The 17,184-nt window shown below is 42.0% G+C and overlaps 1 protein-coding gene across 4 annotated transcripts in view; it reads right to left on the bottom strand.

Annotated features, from left to right (window-relative positions):
* The window catches only part of ABCB1 (ATP binding cassette subfamily B member 1), a 234,397-nt gene that overhangs the window by 25,475 nt on the left and 191,738 nt on the right, over positions 1-17,184 (bottom strand). For 3 of the 4 annotated variants that reach the window (XM_043588756.1, XM_043588755.1, XM_043588758.1), the window contains 4 exons: positions 15,949-16,056; positions 10,860-10,937; positions 7,848-7,931; positions 1,402-1,605 (listed from right to left, as the gene is read on the bottom strand). In XM_043588756.1, coding sequence (XP_043444691.1) covers positions 1,402-1,605; positions 7,848-7,931; positions 10,860-10,937; positions 15,949-16,056 — 474 coding nt within the window. The remainder of the gene's footprint in view (positions 1-1,401; positions 1,606-7,847; positions 7,932-10,859; positions 10,938-15,948; positions 16,057-17,184) is intronic. The other variant, XM_043588757.1, reaches the window with a different exon arrangement.

A 17,184-nucleotide genomic window follows, 5' to 3' on the forward strand; every position in this document is an offset into this window, starting at 1 on the left:
GCCCAAGACTGGGCCTCTGATAGCCTGAGGAGACCTTTTTCCCACAGACGCTAGTTAGGAAGCACTAAAGCTGTGGTCCAAAGGAATTTCCTGAAGGAATGCTAAGGAAATAAGGTACAATGTTTGAGGACAAAGTGTCAGCAGTGATGATCAACCTTCATGAAGAAGTACCCTCTTTGTCATTCTTTATTCTCTGGTGAGGTGCCTGGCCTGGAAACAAAGTACTTCAGACACACAGGCCTAGAGAGTCAGAGCCACTTGACCTTCCTCGGTCCCTGCCCCAACTCTTGGGAACCTCGGAAGGTCCACTAATAGATGTATCCCTACCCAATTTTAGGGCTCAGCCGTGCTCCAGCCATTTATATTTCTGCAATATACAAACTGTGTGATATCAGATTTATTCCTGTTTCTTTCTTTTTTAATGTTTATTTTTTGAGACAGAGACAGAGTGTGAGCAGGGGAGGGGCAGAGACAGAGGGAGACACCGAATCTGAAAGCAGGCTCCAGGCTCTAAGACGTTAGCACAGACCTGATGCAGGCTCGAACCCACGAACCGTGAGATCATGACCTGAGCCAAAGTCGGATGCTTAGCTGAGTGAGCCACCCAGGTGCCCCTCATCTCTGTTTCTTAACAGAGGCACAACTTTGAATCCTGGCTCTGAGGCTTATCAGCTCTAAGGCATTGGGATGATTACCCACCTGTGTCTCAGCCTCACCTGTAAGAGGAGCTAATAATAGAACCTACCTCATAGGATCACAATGAGGAAGAAAGCATTTGCCAGGGAAACACAGTAAATGCCATATAAGCATTTGTTTAAACAACAACAACAACAACAAATAGACAAGCATGGAGGAAGAGAGAGAGAAGAAAAGAGGAAAAGCAGGAAGAAGAGGAGGAGTAGAGGGAGAAAGGAAACAGTAGCAGCAGCAGCAGGAGGAGGAGGGTAAAGGTAAACAGAAACAAGATGCTAACAGGAAGCATGATAAAAAGGAAAGAACGCTAATAATTTAAGCCTGACAAAATAAATGCCTGTAGGACCTTTTACTATTTTAATCTTCCCCATCACATGTAATTAAATGAGGCTACTTTCCTCAATAAAGGAATGGATTTCAGCTGACTTGAGGGAAAGAAAGAGAGAGGAAGGGAGGGAGTAGAGGAAGAGTGTGAAGATGATGGTTTGACTTAGAAAAGCTTAATAAAGTTAGTCGTCAGTCTGTGAGCCTAAGAATTGGTTTTACTCCTTCTCTTCAGCTTCCAATCTGCTGATTCAGTGTCAAATAAGATTGCTGTGAGGAATGATTATAAAAACATTCTCCAAGCACAGTAGTAGCAGTGAGTAACAGAACGGTACTGATTAGAATATTTTACTCTATTAGATCGGTAGTCGTATTTAGACTCACCTTCCCAGCACCTTCTAGTTCTTTCTTATCTTTCAGTGCTTGTCCAGACAACATTTTCATTTCAACAACTCCTGCTATTGCAATGATGGGTACAATTGCTAAGAGTAAGAGTGTCAATTGCCAGCCATAGATTAAGGATATAATAATGCCTGTCCCAAGATTTGCTATATTCTGGGTAATGATAGCAAGCCTGGAACCTATAGCCTATAAAACAAACACACAAAAATTAGAGAAATGCTTTAATATTCTCTTTCAGATCCATGCTCATACTTTCTTGAGGATTATGACAATTCAGCTTCATGAAGTTCTATTAATTATCTTCTCAGTTATGAAATAAAAACTAACGATTTACTTGTAAGTTCATTTGGTTTCTAAAATGAAGATTTCTATGACTTCAGAGCAAATACTCAAAGTAGAAGATCAATAATTCAGAGTTAAATTACATATTTGTATCTCTTCTGATTTTTGATACCAAGAAAATTTTCAGTAATCAATGAAACCATGGTCACTAAAGCTCTGCAAATGAGCAAGATAAAATAGCCTGACAGTTGGAAATTTCCAACATTAGATGCATAGCTACTCATAAGTTAAGCCTAATATTTGTCATTAAGGATATCCAAATATATCGTGGCCTATTTGAGATGCTTATTGTGTTTAATTTAACATGCATTTATTTGATTTGGAACAATGACACAGAGCTGAAAATTACAGAATTTAGGATTTTAGGCAGGCATCAGAGCCTTTAGTTTGAATGCCAGAGGGGGCTTGAAGCAAGACTTTCAGTAGCATGCAGTGACTTCCAGTTCTAAAGCCAGAAGTCAAACCATACAGTCAATTTACTACTCTATACTGTACTTCTCTCCTCTACGCTGGAAACACCTGAGCCCTCAAGCCATTCCAAATTCCTGCTCTGGCACCCAGATCTGGAAATGGCCCACGTTTTTTCCACTCTCAAAGTTCCCTCTGCCTGAGTGGGGTCAGACTTAGCTAAAGATCATGATGGAGTAGAGTCTAGAATGGTCACTACCTCCTCTGTGACTTTGGACAAATTTCCCCCAACTCTCAAAATGAGCAAACACACTGATTAATAACCAACACTTCTCTTACCTCTAAATTTTAGAACAGAATCCTTCACACCCCCGTTCCCATCATCCCAGCATCAACCCTCTGGTATCATTCAGTAGTGTTTATGTGATAAAAACACTAGACCGGTAATTAGGGGGAAAGGGCACAACAACTAGCAGGAGCCTCTGTACATGAAATTCTGTACCAGGAATTGCATCAGACAACATAAATGGTGGGGCATTTCTTTTTATTTGATGCAGTCACTGAGTTTGTATTCAAGGGATGCTTAACCACATTCGGCCGAAGTCAAAGAATGAAGTGGATTTCAAAGCCAGCTCTCTGTATTTGCAAACTTTCAACCTGAAAGTCAAAGGTTCTAACCTGGAGAGAATCTGTGGCACTGGGAGGATGTAGAGTGCCCCTGTTCTTAGAATCTACAAGTCCTCCTCAGAATTCATTTCCCACAGCAACCAACTGAGAGAAGTGCTCAGAACATTCCCCAAGTTCAAGGCAGGTGACTGACTGAAGCGCATTAACCTTTCAGACCTATGACTGTTCAGCTTTGGATGGTAGTCAAGGTCATGAAAATAAGTAAAATGGGTCAAAGATGACAATTTCTCGCTTAATGTACATGAAAAGATTGAGAACCTTAAGCTGATGAGGTCTGGGGAGATTTAGCTCCTTGGCTTAACCTGATATAGCACATGGAGGCCATGGCACCAGTTACCGTTCTGTATTCTAAAGACTAACACTCACGGTTCCAAAACTTTTCCTCATATAGAGTAGGAGTCTAGAATTCTAAGGATCACAGTGGATGAGAGAGCACAGCCTGGTAATTTTCATTTCAAAAGTAGAGCCAAGTGAAGGTAACACTCCAAAAACCACAGCCCAAGTGTGAAACAGGGTCCGATAAAAACAGGCTCACTCCTGAAACCCACTATCACCTCTCATAACCTCTCCATCCCACTGTATGTACACATATTTATATCTCACTTCCTCTTCTACTCATTTTTCTGCCCATCCTTCCTTGTCACTCCCTGTTCTGCTATTTATTTCCTCCTCCACACATGACCGTATTGCTTGAAATCTAATTTAAAACATTCGTGCTTACTGGGGGAAAAACAGCCTATTTCCTGAACCACCTTCTGAAATTAAAAACATTTATAATTTCATCCTTCCCTCAACCACCTTCTCCCAGGGAAAATTTTTTTTTTTTAATTTTTTTTTCAACGTTTTTATTTATTTTTGGGACAGAGAGAGACAGAGCATGAACGGGGGAGGGGCAGAGAGAGAGGGAGACACAGAATCGGAAACAGGCTCCAGGCTCTGAGCCATCAGCCCAGAGCCCGACGCGGGGCTCGAACTCACGGACCGCGAGATCGTGACCTGGCTGAAGTCGGACGCTTAACCGACTGCGCCACCCAGGCGCCCTGAAAAATTTTTTTAAATATGTGGTGGCTTTTGATCTCTGCGTGGCTCTCATTTGCTTTTTCCCCTGCAGAATTCTAGTCCTAATACCCAAATAAAATTTAAAAGCTCACCATTTCATAGGCAAAATATTGAGATCTATTTTCTTCCTGATTTATGTTTAGCAGAATTAAACTACTTATTCAAAAATACATCTGAGAAAATGTTTCACCGGTGGTGAAGTTAAATGTGAAAAAAATTTAGCCTAGGTCACCATTATCACTAACTACCTACATACACACAAACTGGGGGTTAGTTCTGCCTTGGGTGGAATGATTTTTGATAGCACTGATTATGTCAGGTGTTTTTAGATATAAAAAACTAATTTCACTACTTCCCACTGTGGAATAGACAGATATACACACAGATGCGTGTGTATATGTGATATATATATGTATACATGAGTGTGTATATGTACACATGTGTATATGTATGTATTACACATGTATCTGTGTATGTATTTACATACCTACACACATATCCCCCATCAGAAAGAAACTGGTCAGCTGGTAGCATCAGGTGGATACAATTGTCCCGTCTTGGCCAATTTGTGGTTACAGCTATTTCGGACTTTTCTAGCTCTGATGGCACTCACATACCTACTTGCTTCTTCTCCCCTGGTCCTTCTTTATTAGCCCCTGTTTTAAGTTCTGGACAACAGTTCCAACTCAGTAGCTCACACAGGCTGTGAAGGCATCCGTGCTCGTGGGGCCATGAGAGTGTGAGTTTGAAGAAACAAGTGAAAAGCGGACAGTCAACACCAGCAGGCCATCAGGGACTAATGGACTTGTTGCATGTGGCTGAGGACATCAGAGCAAGGGACAGGGCTGACCACACATTTTACAGATATAGGAAGGGACCACAGCCTTAAAACAGACCATAAGCCCAGAAGCATTTCAGAGGAGGGTGGAAGGACTACCAGCCCACAATGCCCAGACTGCCCCTGCTCAGGGCTCTGCCGCAACTAACTGAGTCTGTGTTTCCCCTAGGATGTAGCCTTCACACCAAAAGGGATATGGGATGTGTCCCTATGCGAGCACATACAACAAGGTCTCTGTGAAAGGCATACTAAAGTATGGCAGCAAAGTTTAACTAGGGGAAATAGGGTTTCAAAATTTCAGGACACAGTTTGTCCAGACTGATCATGCAAGATGGGAGAGAGCAAAATAAATTTATCCCAGGCTCAGTGATGGACTGTCATGCCAATGTAAATTAAAAAATAGAGACCGATGCTATCTGTCCTCTACCTACCATCCATTTCTCTCCTCCATTTACCAGAAAGTCCATTAACAATTTGCCCATTTGTGTTAGTCCTCTTTTCTCCTTTCGCTTGAAGCCACTCCCCAACAGACGTTGTTCCCACCACACCCTAGAAACAGTTCTTGTGAGAAACAAAAGCACCCTCTGTGTGGCTGACGCATGGAGGTGAAACATTTGGTTACCTTACAAACTCACCAGTAGTAAGTGGTGAGTTTACAGGATATTAATATCCCGTAATGCTCCTTCCTGAAACACTCCCTTTGTGTTGTTTCCAGGACCCTGCTCTCCTCTCTCTCTGGCCATTCCTTCACACTCTTCTTTGCAGGTCCATCCTCATAGCCCTGATGTAAAGGATCTCTATCTGTACAAAGTTCCTTGGCTATCTCATCCAGTCTCATTGGTTTATAAGCCACCGATGCACCGAAAAATCTCCAGATACCTATTTCCAGACCAGACTTCTGTGCTCAACTCCAGACTTGCATGTCTACCTGCCTTCTTGACATCTCCACTTGGGCGTCTAATGTGGGCATCTCAAATTTATCATGTTCCAAAAAGAACTCTAACTCTCCCTCAATTCTGCTCAATAGGCTCCCAGTTTCATTAAAAAGCAACTTTAGCTTTTAAGTAAAGCAGGTCAAAAATTGTGGAGACATTCTGGATCACTGTTTTCTTATTCCCCATAGGTAACCAACAAATTCTGTTGGCTGTACCTTCATACTATGTCCAGAATCTGATTACTTTGTGTCACCTAACTATGACCACCCTAGTCTAAAACGCTATCATCTTTCCCCTGATTATGGCAATAGAGTCCCTGCTTCAACCCTTGCCCCCTTCAGCCTATTATACAGCAGCCTTTAAAGATTTCAGATCCCATCATTCCTGTGTTCAAAAGCCTACAATGGTTTCCCATTTATTTCCAGATATAATACTGATCTCAATTCTTATGACTCTTCCTTTCACTCACTTTACTCCGCCATACTATCCTCTTTATTGTTTTGGGAACAGTTATGGAAATGCTCTAGCCTCAGGGCCTTAGCACTTGCTGATCCTTCTGTTTAAAATACTTTTCCCTACATATCTACAGGGCTACTACCTTTCCCTCATTCAGGCCTCCTGCATCTATCACCAGATCTTTGAGGCCTTCCTTACCTGACAACCAGAATCCCCATACCCATATATCCTGCTGTTTTCTTTCCACAGCACTTAACGACAATGTGACATACCGTGTAGATGCCATAGAGCCAGAGTTGTCTGTTTTAGGAAGTTCAAAGTTATTTCAAGCAGGGCACATTCGGCTCTGTTAGGTTCTCTACAACTTGATCTAAACCTCAGTTTTTGTTGATTTGTTTGCCTCAAGCAAAGAAATCTGTATTAAAACAATCGCCAAGATTTATACTGTAACTTTACAACTGTGTGTGCTTCCACATTCAAAACCCAATTTATTTATACAGAAGGTCCATTTACTAGATAGAAGAAACTTTAAAATAGAGCTACTTTATAGAAAGGTTTAAAGATAAAGAATAATAAGGTTCAAGTGAGGGAGAGACACAGGAGAGATCACATGTTTTTTTGAATTCTACATTATCTTTTGGAGTTTTGCTATCAACAGCTGTAGTTGTGTTTGTAGAAAAAGAAATTGTCATTTCATCCACAAATCAAAACCTCCTGGTTCAACAGTTTCTAGTTAGATCGATCAAAGAGATTCATGTGGTGGTAAAATTTAAGCTTTGTAGCCTAATATGGTTGTTCCACTGCTTTAATTTTTTAATGTGCTTCTCATTTCTTTCAACCTGCTTTTAGATTTTTCTTCCCTCTCCTCTAAACTGCAATGTTCCTAAATGTTCATACAGAAACTACACACATTATTTTTTTCAGCAGCAATTACAATTTTCTCATTTTTAAAAATATAATTTATTGTCAAACTGGCTTCCATACAACAACCAGTGCTCATCCCAACAAGTGCCCTCCTCAATGCCCATCACCCACTTTCCTCTCTCCCCCACCTCCCATCAACCTTCAGTTTGTTCTCTTAATATTTAAGAGTCTCCTATGGTTTGCCTCTCTCCCTCTGTTTGTAACTATTTTTTCCCCTTCCCTTCCCCTCTTGTTTTTTTAATTATGTTTCAATGTTTATTTTTTGAGAGAGACAGAGACAGAGCCTGAGTGGGGAAGGGGCAGAAAGAAACAGAGTCACAGAATCTGAAGCAGGCTCTAGGCTCTGAGCTGTCAGCACAGAGCCCGACATGGGGCTCGAACTCACAAACTGTGAGATCATGACCTGAGCTGAAGCTGGCCACTTAACCAACTGAGCCACCCAGGCACCCCTACAATTTTCTCTTGTTTAACTGATCACAACAGACTGGTCCTACGTGATATGCTGATAAGTACTTCCTTTTCTAAATAATTATCCTTCCATGTGTATCTTGTTAATAGCATGACTAAGTAGTAAATAACAAAAGAAAGCTTGTAAATTATGTATACACTATACAATATATAATGTTTAAGCAGTTAACATTTTTGCTATAAAGATATATACTGTGTTAAATACTTAACATTTTAATGATTATGAGAACACCTGTAATGAGAAAATTAATTTCCTGCTGAGATCCAAAATAGCCAATTAAGACAAACACCAGCACAAAGGAGGCACATACCCCTTTAACCTGAGCAGCGTCATTGGCAAGCCTGGTTGTTAATGCTCCAGTAGTATTTTTAGGGTCATCAAACCAGCTCACATCCTGTGGCAGAGAAAATGATTTTATTATCTTAAAGCTCTATTTATAAGACTCTTAGCTCTTAGGGCAATGACAGGGTCAGGTTGGTTATCACTTATATCCCTCGTATTTAGCACTCAAGATTTGACACTCAATAGACAAGAATATAAATAATTTCATTTATCAAAAAAATTTGAGTGTTTTGTTCCAAATGTAATTTTAATTGTTGGATCTAAACAATAGTGAACAAAAAAGAAAATGCTGCTGCTTTCATAAAGCTTAGATTCTAGAGACGTATGCCACGAGTAAATAAAGACATACAGGGCCAGGTGTAAATAAATGCAATGAAGAAAAACAGATCAGAATAAGAAGGAAAAAAAGCGAAGAAAGGCACTAGGGAACAGAGAAGGCCTCTCTAAGATGATATTTAAGCAGAGATCTGAATGAAGAGAGGGAGAAAAATATTTGAGAGAAGGAAGAAATAGCATGTGCAAAGGCCCTGAGGCAAAGTCATACTTGATCTGTTTATGCACCTCCAAGAAGGCCTTAAGGGCTGCTAACAGCTTTAAGAGTACCTTTGTGTGAATTTGTAAAAGAAGTCTCTTCCTCTGGACAGATCTCCATTCTCATTTGGCTTTCCTACCCCTGCCCTCTCTCATCCTTGTGTAGCAAACCAGTGTGTAGACTGTACATTGGGGAAGGGGGGAAGCTGTAGAAAATGAGGTCTGAGAGGGAGTGGGGACCACATCATGACCTTGGAGGCAACTGTAAAGATTCTAGATTTTACCCTGAGGGATATGGGAAGCTTCTAGCAGGATTTGAGCAGGGGGATGTGACTTGACTTATATTTTGAAGAATGACTTTGGCTCTTAGGAGGTGAAACTAATGGATTTGTATAAGGATCAGGGCAGCGAGACCAGTTAGGAGGTTATTATAACATCACATAGAAAGAGAGGAGTCAAAAATGACCTCAAAGTTTTTAGCCTGAACAACTGGTAGAATGGAGCTACCATTATGGATATGGGGGAAGACTAGGTAAAAAGTAAGCCCTGTACAGAGGGGAGAAACAAAAGTTCAATTTTATTTTTACTTTTTTTTTTTCAAAAGTGCAATTTTAGATATAAGATTGAAATGCTACTTAGATATCTAAATAGAGAAGTTGAATAGGCAGTTTAGATAACTTATATAGTTCAGGGCAGAATAAATGAATTGGGTTTAAAAAAATCAACAAAAGAAATCTAGATTAAAATTTAAGAACTACATACAACGGATTTTTTTTTCTATAAAGCCATTTACATTTTTAAATACATAAATACTAAAAAGATTGTGAGTTTGAAGTATGAATTTATATCTTTAATAAAAATAGCTATGGTCCTGGTGGCTTGCAATTAAAGCAGTATCTACCATTTCCCCCCAAAGTATTAATGAAGAAGAAAGTGTTCTAAATTATCATAGCATGTATCACTTTGCTTTTTAGAATTATTGTGTTTAAGTGCCTCTTCTACTGGCATGTAACTTCCTTGAAGACAAGGACTGCTGAGGCTTGAATGCCTGACAATACTTAGTATTATGGCAAGCAGAAGGTCCTTAATGTGTATTTGATAGATTTAATAATTTATGGAGAGGGCATTACACAAACCATCAGCTCAACAGCCGAAGTATAACAGACCTAAGAGCTGGCCTGGCAGCTGGCAGGATAATGGGGCATTTGGTTCTGGACCAAGTTCAGCCTCAATCCTAACTGGAATCTCAGTTATAAATATGGTTTGACTCAGGGTCCTAGGACAGCGCCCCCATCAAACAGTGCTCTGTTACTCATTCAATTCAGTCCTGGCTCTGCCAGTCATGGGCCAGCAACTGCCATAAACATGCTTCTTTTTTTTTTTTTTAATTTTTTTTAAACGTTTATTTACTTTTGAGACAGAGAGAGACAGAGCATGAACGGGGGAGGGTCAGAGAGAGAGAGGGAGACACAGAATCGGAAACAGGCTCCAGGCTCTGAGCTGTCAGCACAGAGCCCGACGCGGGGCTCGAACTCACAGAGCGCGAGATCATGACCTGAGCTGAAGTCGGACGCTTAGCCGACTGAGCCACCCAGGCGCCCCTAAATATGCTTCTTTTTAAGTAATGGTGGTGTAGGTGGGAAAGGATTGAGGAACCAAAGACAGCTGGGAAGATGTGAATGCCAACTAGAAATCCTAACACAGCAAACTGATGCTTCTCAGCCAGGATTCCAGTACTCCTGGCATGTCCAGGGCATCCTTCTGGAGCCTCATGTTATTCACTGGCAAGTGATCAGTAATTTTAAGATGGAGGGTTATAAACTCACATACAAAACTTTCATGGTTGTTAAAGAAACTCTCCCTTAGAACTGGATTGCTTTGGGTTACATTCCCAGAAGCTCCCTCCCCCTTTCCCCAGGAAAATATTCACATCTGCCTGTTGTTAGGGTTCTGAAGGTGGAAAACGTAAGAGGCATTCTAGTAAGCCGTTATCAGCTTGTAACGAACACTATGAGCTGAACTGCTCTATCAGTCTGGCCACAGCAAAGAAAAAACTGGGTAGTCGGGATACATTTTGATTTGAGGAAAGAAAGGGCACAGGTAGCATCTCTTGGTGGGAAGACACACATATGGGTTCCGAGGGGAAAGAATGAAAGAAAGAGAGGAAAGGGATGACTCTGCCTCCAGCTGCCAACACAAAGGCTGGAGGTGAACCAGCTCTGGGGACCATCTGTGATGATCCCATTCCTTGTCCCACCCACAGCAGATGGACAGCAGGGCCTCTGAGCCCAACCTGGGGGCGGCGTCCAGCCACATCTGTGAGGAGAGACCGAGGGAAGACCATTGCACGAGTTCGCTCTGAGAAACCCAACTGCACTCCCTCTGCACGAGACCACGGGCCCAAGCAGGGAGTTCTGCACAGCCCCGGCACAATCCTCAGCAGACATACCTGTCTTAGCATGGATCTGAAGACCATGTATCGGAGCCGCTTGGTGAGGATCTCCCCAGCCTTGCCAAACGTGAAGCCCTGTGAAGAAGAACATGCCACAAGGAAGAAGACTTGTTACAGACCCAGCCATGGGTTACATGAAAGGAGGGAGAGTTGATGTCACGGCTAACGGGGACACCAGACAAAGTCAGAAAGCCTGATGCAGGGTTGGTGGTGTTTCGGTGACTGTGTACTAAGGGCACCTAGCCACAGCAGCCGCATAGCCAGGGGAGCCCCGTTTGGAAACCATCCCTGCTACTCCCCAGCTACTGGTGGGCTGATCAGGGGCTGACTGGGAAATGTGTTTCTTTGTCCCTATTCCTATCCCTGCTTATTTCTCCCAGTGAACCAGGGTCTGTCACACAGGAAGCTGAAGTGTTCCGAAGACAGGGGCACTCGAAGCAGGGTGGCTGTATTACCTATCATGCAAACCAGGACACTTGGAGAATGAAAAGGGGTGCTGTTAATAATTACACCAGGACCTGAGGTATAATGTGAGAAAAAAGAAATATTTGGTCACCCCAGCCATAAAGGATGCAGAGAACAAAGATAACAAATTCCCAGTTTCGAAGCTTTAAAAAAAAAAAAAGGTGTACAAGCAAAATAGTCTGGGGAAGAAGACGCCAAGAGGAATTTTCTGCACTGCCTCTCCTCTTCCCCCAAGGATATAACCTTCTGTGTCTGGGAGGAGGGAAGAGTTACTCAGGGAAATAAAGAGTCAGATGTGACAGCCACATCTGGGGAGGGAGGATATCAGAACCCTCATCCCAGTGGGTGTGGGGATTTAGGACTAGGATGGAGCAGCATCCCCCTTTCTTTCTGGAGCTCCAGGAAGCAGCAGTCTGTGGACGAGGCCTGACACACAATCTCATGGAGAAAGCAGAGTGGAAATGGCCGACGGTGCATCAGAAGAGGAGAGGCTCGAATAACAGCCCAAGTCCCTGCAGAATCAGAGACGTGGAAGAGGGCAGCCATAGCTCCTCTGGGCCCACTGAGACACATTAGCGAGAGAGAGAAAAAACACACGCAAAGAGCACAAGTGAAGCAAGAGCCAATTCTTCCAAGTGGTTCTGATAAAGGGGCACAGCTGGGTTGGACCACGTAACTGAAGGCCGTGGGCCCTGCCAGGTGCCAGCAAGAAGCAGGCAGGCATGTGACGTGCCTCTACTCTCTATGCCTCTGCTAACATAGACACTGATCTGGAAGAAGGAGGAAAGGGAGAAACCCTGGGTTAATTGAACTGAAGGCTGAAATTACTAAAACAGTAAATTTACTTAGACATGGCCAGATTAAGGTTTCTGTCACTGGACTGAATGAAATGTGAAATATCTCCCTCACTGCAGGAATATTACCGTTATTTCTATAGGGACCTAGCCGTTTTTAAGTGATTACTGTGACACTGTACTTTATACAAAGTACACGAACACATACACATATATGTGTGTACACCTATGACAACCCTTTTAATGATGGGAGAAGGTCATCCTTATGACAACCGTATAACCACTTTACAAACGAAACTAAGGTTTAGAGAGAGGACAGACACAATTGTAAGGTGGCAGAGTTGGAACCTGAATCTGGGTCTGTGAGAATTCCCACCAAAATGGGAACCCAGAGCCTGAAATTTAATCACCCACAGAGCTCCCTCCTTTGGTTTCTAAATGAAGGGCTGAGCATTCTAACATTGTTCAGCACATTGCCAGCTCTACAGCTCTGAGGTCCTATAATTTAGAGCCTTTGTTCTCACTTAGTTTTGCCAGGCAAGTCCGGCTCCAGTATCCTGGAGCATCATTATGTTACAAAGGTAACTGCTTTCACTGCCTTTGCTTCAGCAGTTCACGTCTCCGTCTCCAACGTGTAAGGGACCAGTTCAAAGCCTACCACCCTTGAAACTCCTTAACCAACTTCACACTTGGCAATCTTTCCGTTCTGTGGCATTAACAGTTGCTCTGGCAATCTTGCATGTAGTTAAAGTATCAAATCTATTATATTTAGGTCAGGGGTGCCTGTGTGGCTCAGCTGGTTGAGCGTCTGACTCTTTTACTTTGGTTCAGATCAAAATCTTATGGTTGGTGGGATTCAGCCCTGAGTCAGGTTCCATGCTGACAGCTTGGAGGCTGCTTGGGATTCTCGCTCTCCTCTTTCTCTGCTCCTCCCCTGCTCTTGCTGTCTCATTCAAAATAAACAAATAAATACATAGACTTAAAAAAATTACATGTGGCTAATTATCTATTCATTCAATAAGCAACTGTTTGCTACTGCCTCACGCAGACCTAGGAATTTGATCACATTATTTCTTCCTTCTCCCTTTCTCTCCTTTCTCTCTTTCAATGATTATTTAATCCCTAGAATCCAGATTTGAAGTATCCATTCTTACAGGAACTAGTGTTTCCTACTGTAGCCAAAAAAGATTGGTGTGGATACAATAAAGGTAGCTTTGTAATTTATAACACACACACACACACACACACACACACACACACACACTTATTCCTTCATTTGGTTTTCTGGCATTTCCAAGTCTGCAGTAAAAGTTTCACTGTGGGGGCACGTGGGTGGCTCAGTCAGTTAAGCACCTGACTCCTCATTTCAGCTCAGGTTATGATCTCATGGTTTGTGAGTTCGAGCCCTGCAGTGGGTTCTGTGCTGACAGTGTAGAATTCTACTTGGGATTCTCTCTCTCCTTCTCTCTCTGTCCCCCACCCCCAAAATAAATAAACTTTTTAAAAAAGTGATTTAAAAAAATATTTTTAAAAGTTTCAGTATGAATTTTTTCTCTGGTCTACAACGGGGCAGCATTGTGCTTGTGCAACCTTAAAGAGCCCATTCAAATTTAGGAGAAGCAGACACCTATCCTAAGGAGACACAAACAACTGATGACACTCTCACAGGGATGCTTCTGTGTTAAAAAGTTCAGAAAGTCGAAAAGAGCTCCTGGAGTTGTATTCCAAAATTATGTTCAGGAAGGCTGGTGTTAGCAGGCTTCAACCTGTGGGCAACTCAACAGCAAGCGTAAGAGGACTGGGGACAACAGCTTCTTCTGGCAGAAGGAGAGCCTAATGCAGACTGGTGTAGAATGCATGAGCAGCTCTTTTATGTCAAACTTTTTTCAGGATCCAGCTTGATAGATAAGCTTGTTGGCCCTGAGTACCGGGTCTTCTCATCCACACTTTGAACATTACAGGAAATAATTTCCTTCCTTGAACTTTATCAAGCTGGCTATTTATCACAACAAAGGGGGATAGGCCTTTTAAAACTGATGTTGAGGGGCACCTGGCTCACTCAGTCGGTTAAGCTTCAGGACTCTTGGTTCCAGCTCAGGTCATGATCTCGTCGTTTGTGAGATCAAGCCCTACATTGGGATTCTTGCATTTGGGACTCTCTCTGCCCCTCCCCTGCTTACTAGCTCTCTCAAAATAAATAAATAAAACTTAAAAAATATAATAAAGCTGATGTTGAGATTGGCAGCCAGGGCAATTCCCCCGGCTATAACTGCAGACATACCAACAGCAGCAGTAATCATGGTGGCAATGCACCTCCACGAAGGAATCTATGTGCTCCTTGCAAGTAAGTATCTCATTGAAATATGCAAATATCTTTTCTTCAGCATGATTATGAAACATTGCATATTCAAAGCTCAGGCCTTCCTCAAAACTTCTGGGAAAGAGTGGGGTCTGTGACATTTGTTCTTTTATAGGCTTTGTGTGAGGAAAAAAGGTTTTGAAGTCTTTGATCTTTCCAGTAGATTTACATTTGTATATGAAGGCAAATGTTTCCAGGAGCTGTCTGCACCTTTCCTCAGGAGCTGGTCAAAGAGGAGGCTCATGTCCTTGCTCCACCTGGGGCTAGGAAGAGCATGGTCCTTATAAATGACCTTCTCAGAATAAAACAACCTTGGAAGTGGCCATGGATCCCTTGACAGTGGGGACTCATCTCCCTGTGGGCCACGCAGAAAGCAGCTTTGCAGTCTGGCTCCAAAGGTGTGTGGGGCTCTGGTCCCAAAGACTGCATAGCTGCTGGCCAGCACACTCCTCCCCCCAACACAGAGGGGCACGTGACCCAGGTCACAATTATTTCTTTCAGTCCTCAAGAGGCAGGTACTAATATTCCTATTTTATAGATGAGGAAACTGAGGGTTGGTTTAAATTATTTTATTGCCCCCAAACACAAAATTAGGAATTGGTGCAGCTCATACTTGAATCAAAGTCTAACACCGCCTTATCATACTAAACTTTTAGAGCACTTAATTCCTTTACAGTTTTGTTCCAGCCAAATCATTTGCAAGCTGCAAAATCTGACTCTTCAAAAATGTGTCATACACTTTCTGTTTGAAGACTGGCATTCTTCCATCATTAAAAAGGTTCTTTCTCCTTTAGCAAAAGTTGAATGATTAACTCTTCAAACATTTTTAAAATAGTGTGACTTGCTTAACGTGTTTTTTGCTTTTTGTTGTTTTCAGAACATAACAAAGCATTTTGAGTACTTAAAGTGACTGGCAGTATTTCTATCCAAACTTATGCCCAGGGATTCCCTGAATTCCATTTTTGAGTACCTAGCTTTCATTTTCAATCATTGTATTAGATCAAATACCCACTTCCCTCTGATTTCATTAATATTTCAGTTAGAGGAAGTCATGTTGGGGAGGAAAAGGTAACCAAGCAAAGTGAAAGCAAAACATCTTTGTTTTAATTATGTCAAAGAAGGGACTGAGCTTCAGTGGCTCAGTCCATGAAGCGTCTGACTTCAGCTCGGGTCATGATTTCATGGCTTGTGAGTTCGAGGCCTTTATTAGGCTCTGCACTGACAATGCAGAGCCTGCCTGGGATTGTCTCTCCCTTTCTCTGTCCCTCCCCCACTTGGGAATTCTCTCTCTCTCTCTCTCAAAATAAATAAAAATAAAACTTAAAAAAATAATAAATAAGTAGGTCAAAGAAACTTGGTTGCTAACAGTCCAGTTTATAAGAAAAAATCACACAGATGTTTAGAAATTTCCCCAGTTGAATAATAATGCATTCCCCAAAATGAATCAAGTGAAAATGTAAATATTTACCTGAAGGAAAAATGTAATGAAAGAAATAATTCCAAGGACTAGAAACAATAATGAAAATATGTTACTATTCTGTCGTTTTGTTTCAGGATCCTCAACTCTGGTAAAAACCTGTTAAGAAAATATTGAAAGGTTTCAGTTCAAGGCCTAAGGAAGTCATTCTGGGTCTGACTCATGTCCTGTCAAGCACAGTATTTGGGGGTCAAGATAGCTTTAGTAAAACAGAAGTCAGGGCTGGTTTCCCTAATGCCAAACCTAAACGTGTGTGTACTCTTCCTTCCTTAGGGGCTGAGAATGTGTCTGTCGTTCCTAAATGGATCCACTACTTTTTCTGGGCACACCCCTCTTGGAGTAATTGAGTGCCCCAAGAGCCACACCTACTATGTAAAGTAGAAATGAGAATAAATACTGTCTTCTTCTTTTGATGGGAAACCACACTCAATGGCAGTTTGTTTTACAATTTGAACATTTCAAACTGGAGACAAACCTGCCGATGCTGTTTTGGTAAACTGGAGAGAGCCCAGGCCTTCGGCATGAAAGGAGCCTCCTTGAGGTAGGCTTTTTTGGATGGCTGGCTGGACAGCCAGCTGACCCAGCACCACACATGGAGATCTTTCCAGAGATGGTAAGAAGGCTCATAGGATGTGTTGGGCTTAGAGAACACAGAGAGTCACCACTTCCCAGGAAAGAAACAATTCCCTTCACAGTGGGCCAAAACTGTCTTGTAACAGAGCTACACTCCTAATCCAACCTATTCAACTTTATACTCTGTAAAGTAACAACAGCCTTTTAGAGGAGATCAATTTTTGATGATTAGTTATTGCAACCAAAAAAAAAAAAAAAAAAGCAAACAATCAGCAAGCCCTTATTCCGTGACAGATATTCAGATATTCTTCTACACAAATTCATGTATATTGTTCCTTTTATCCTATCACCTCCTAAGGTTTATTATCATCACCACTTTATAAACGGTAACTGAAGCTCAGAGAGGCTAATTAACCTGTTTGAGTTAACACAGCCAGCAAGTGATGACCCAAGAGATAAACATGAGCAATCTAACTCAGAGCCCACAGCCTTAAATTCTGTGTTACAAACCTTCAACCAGGCAGATAACTGGTTGCCTAACCAATGTGCTAGCCCTGGATCATTTGCTTCCAGCCTTACTGTTACATGAGGAATGAGAAAAATATAAAGTTCTTAGGCTGAGTTTTTGTTACATACAGCCAAACCCATTCCTAT

This window comes from Prionailurus bengalensis, chromosome A2 (genome assembly GCF_016509475.1).
Source record: "Prionailurus bengalensis isolate Pbe53 chromosome A2, Fcat_Pben_1.1_paternal_pri, whole genome shotgun sequence".
NCBI lineage: Eukaryota > Metazoa > Chordata > Mammalia > Carnivora > Felidae > Prionailurus > Prionailurus bengalensis.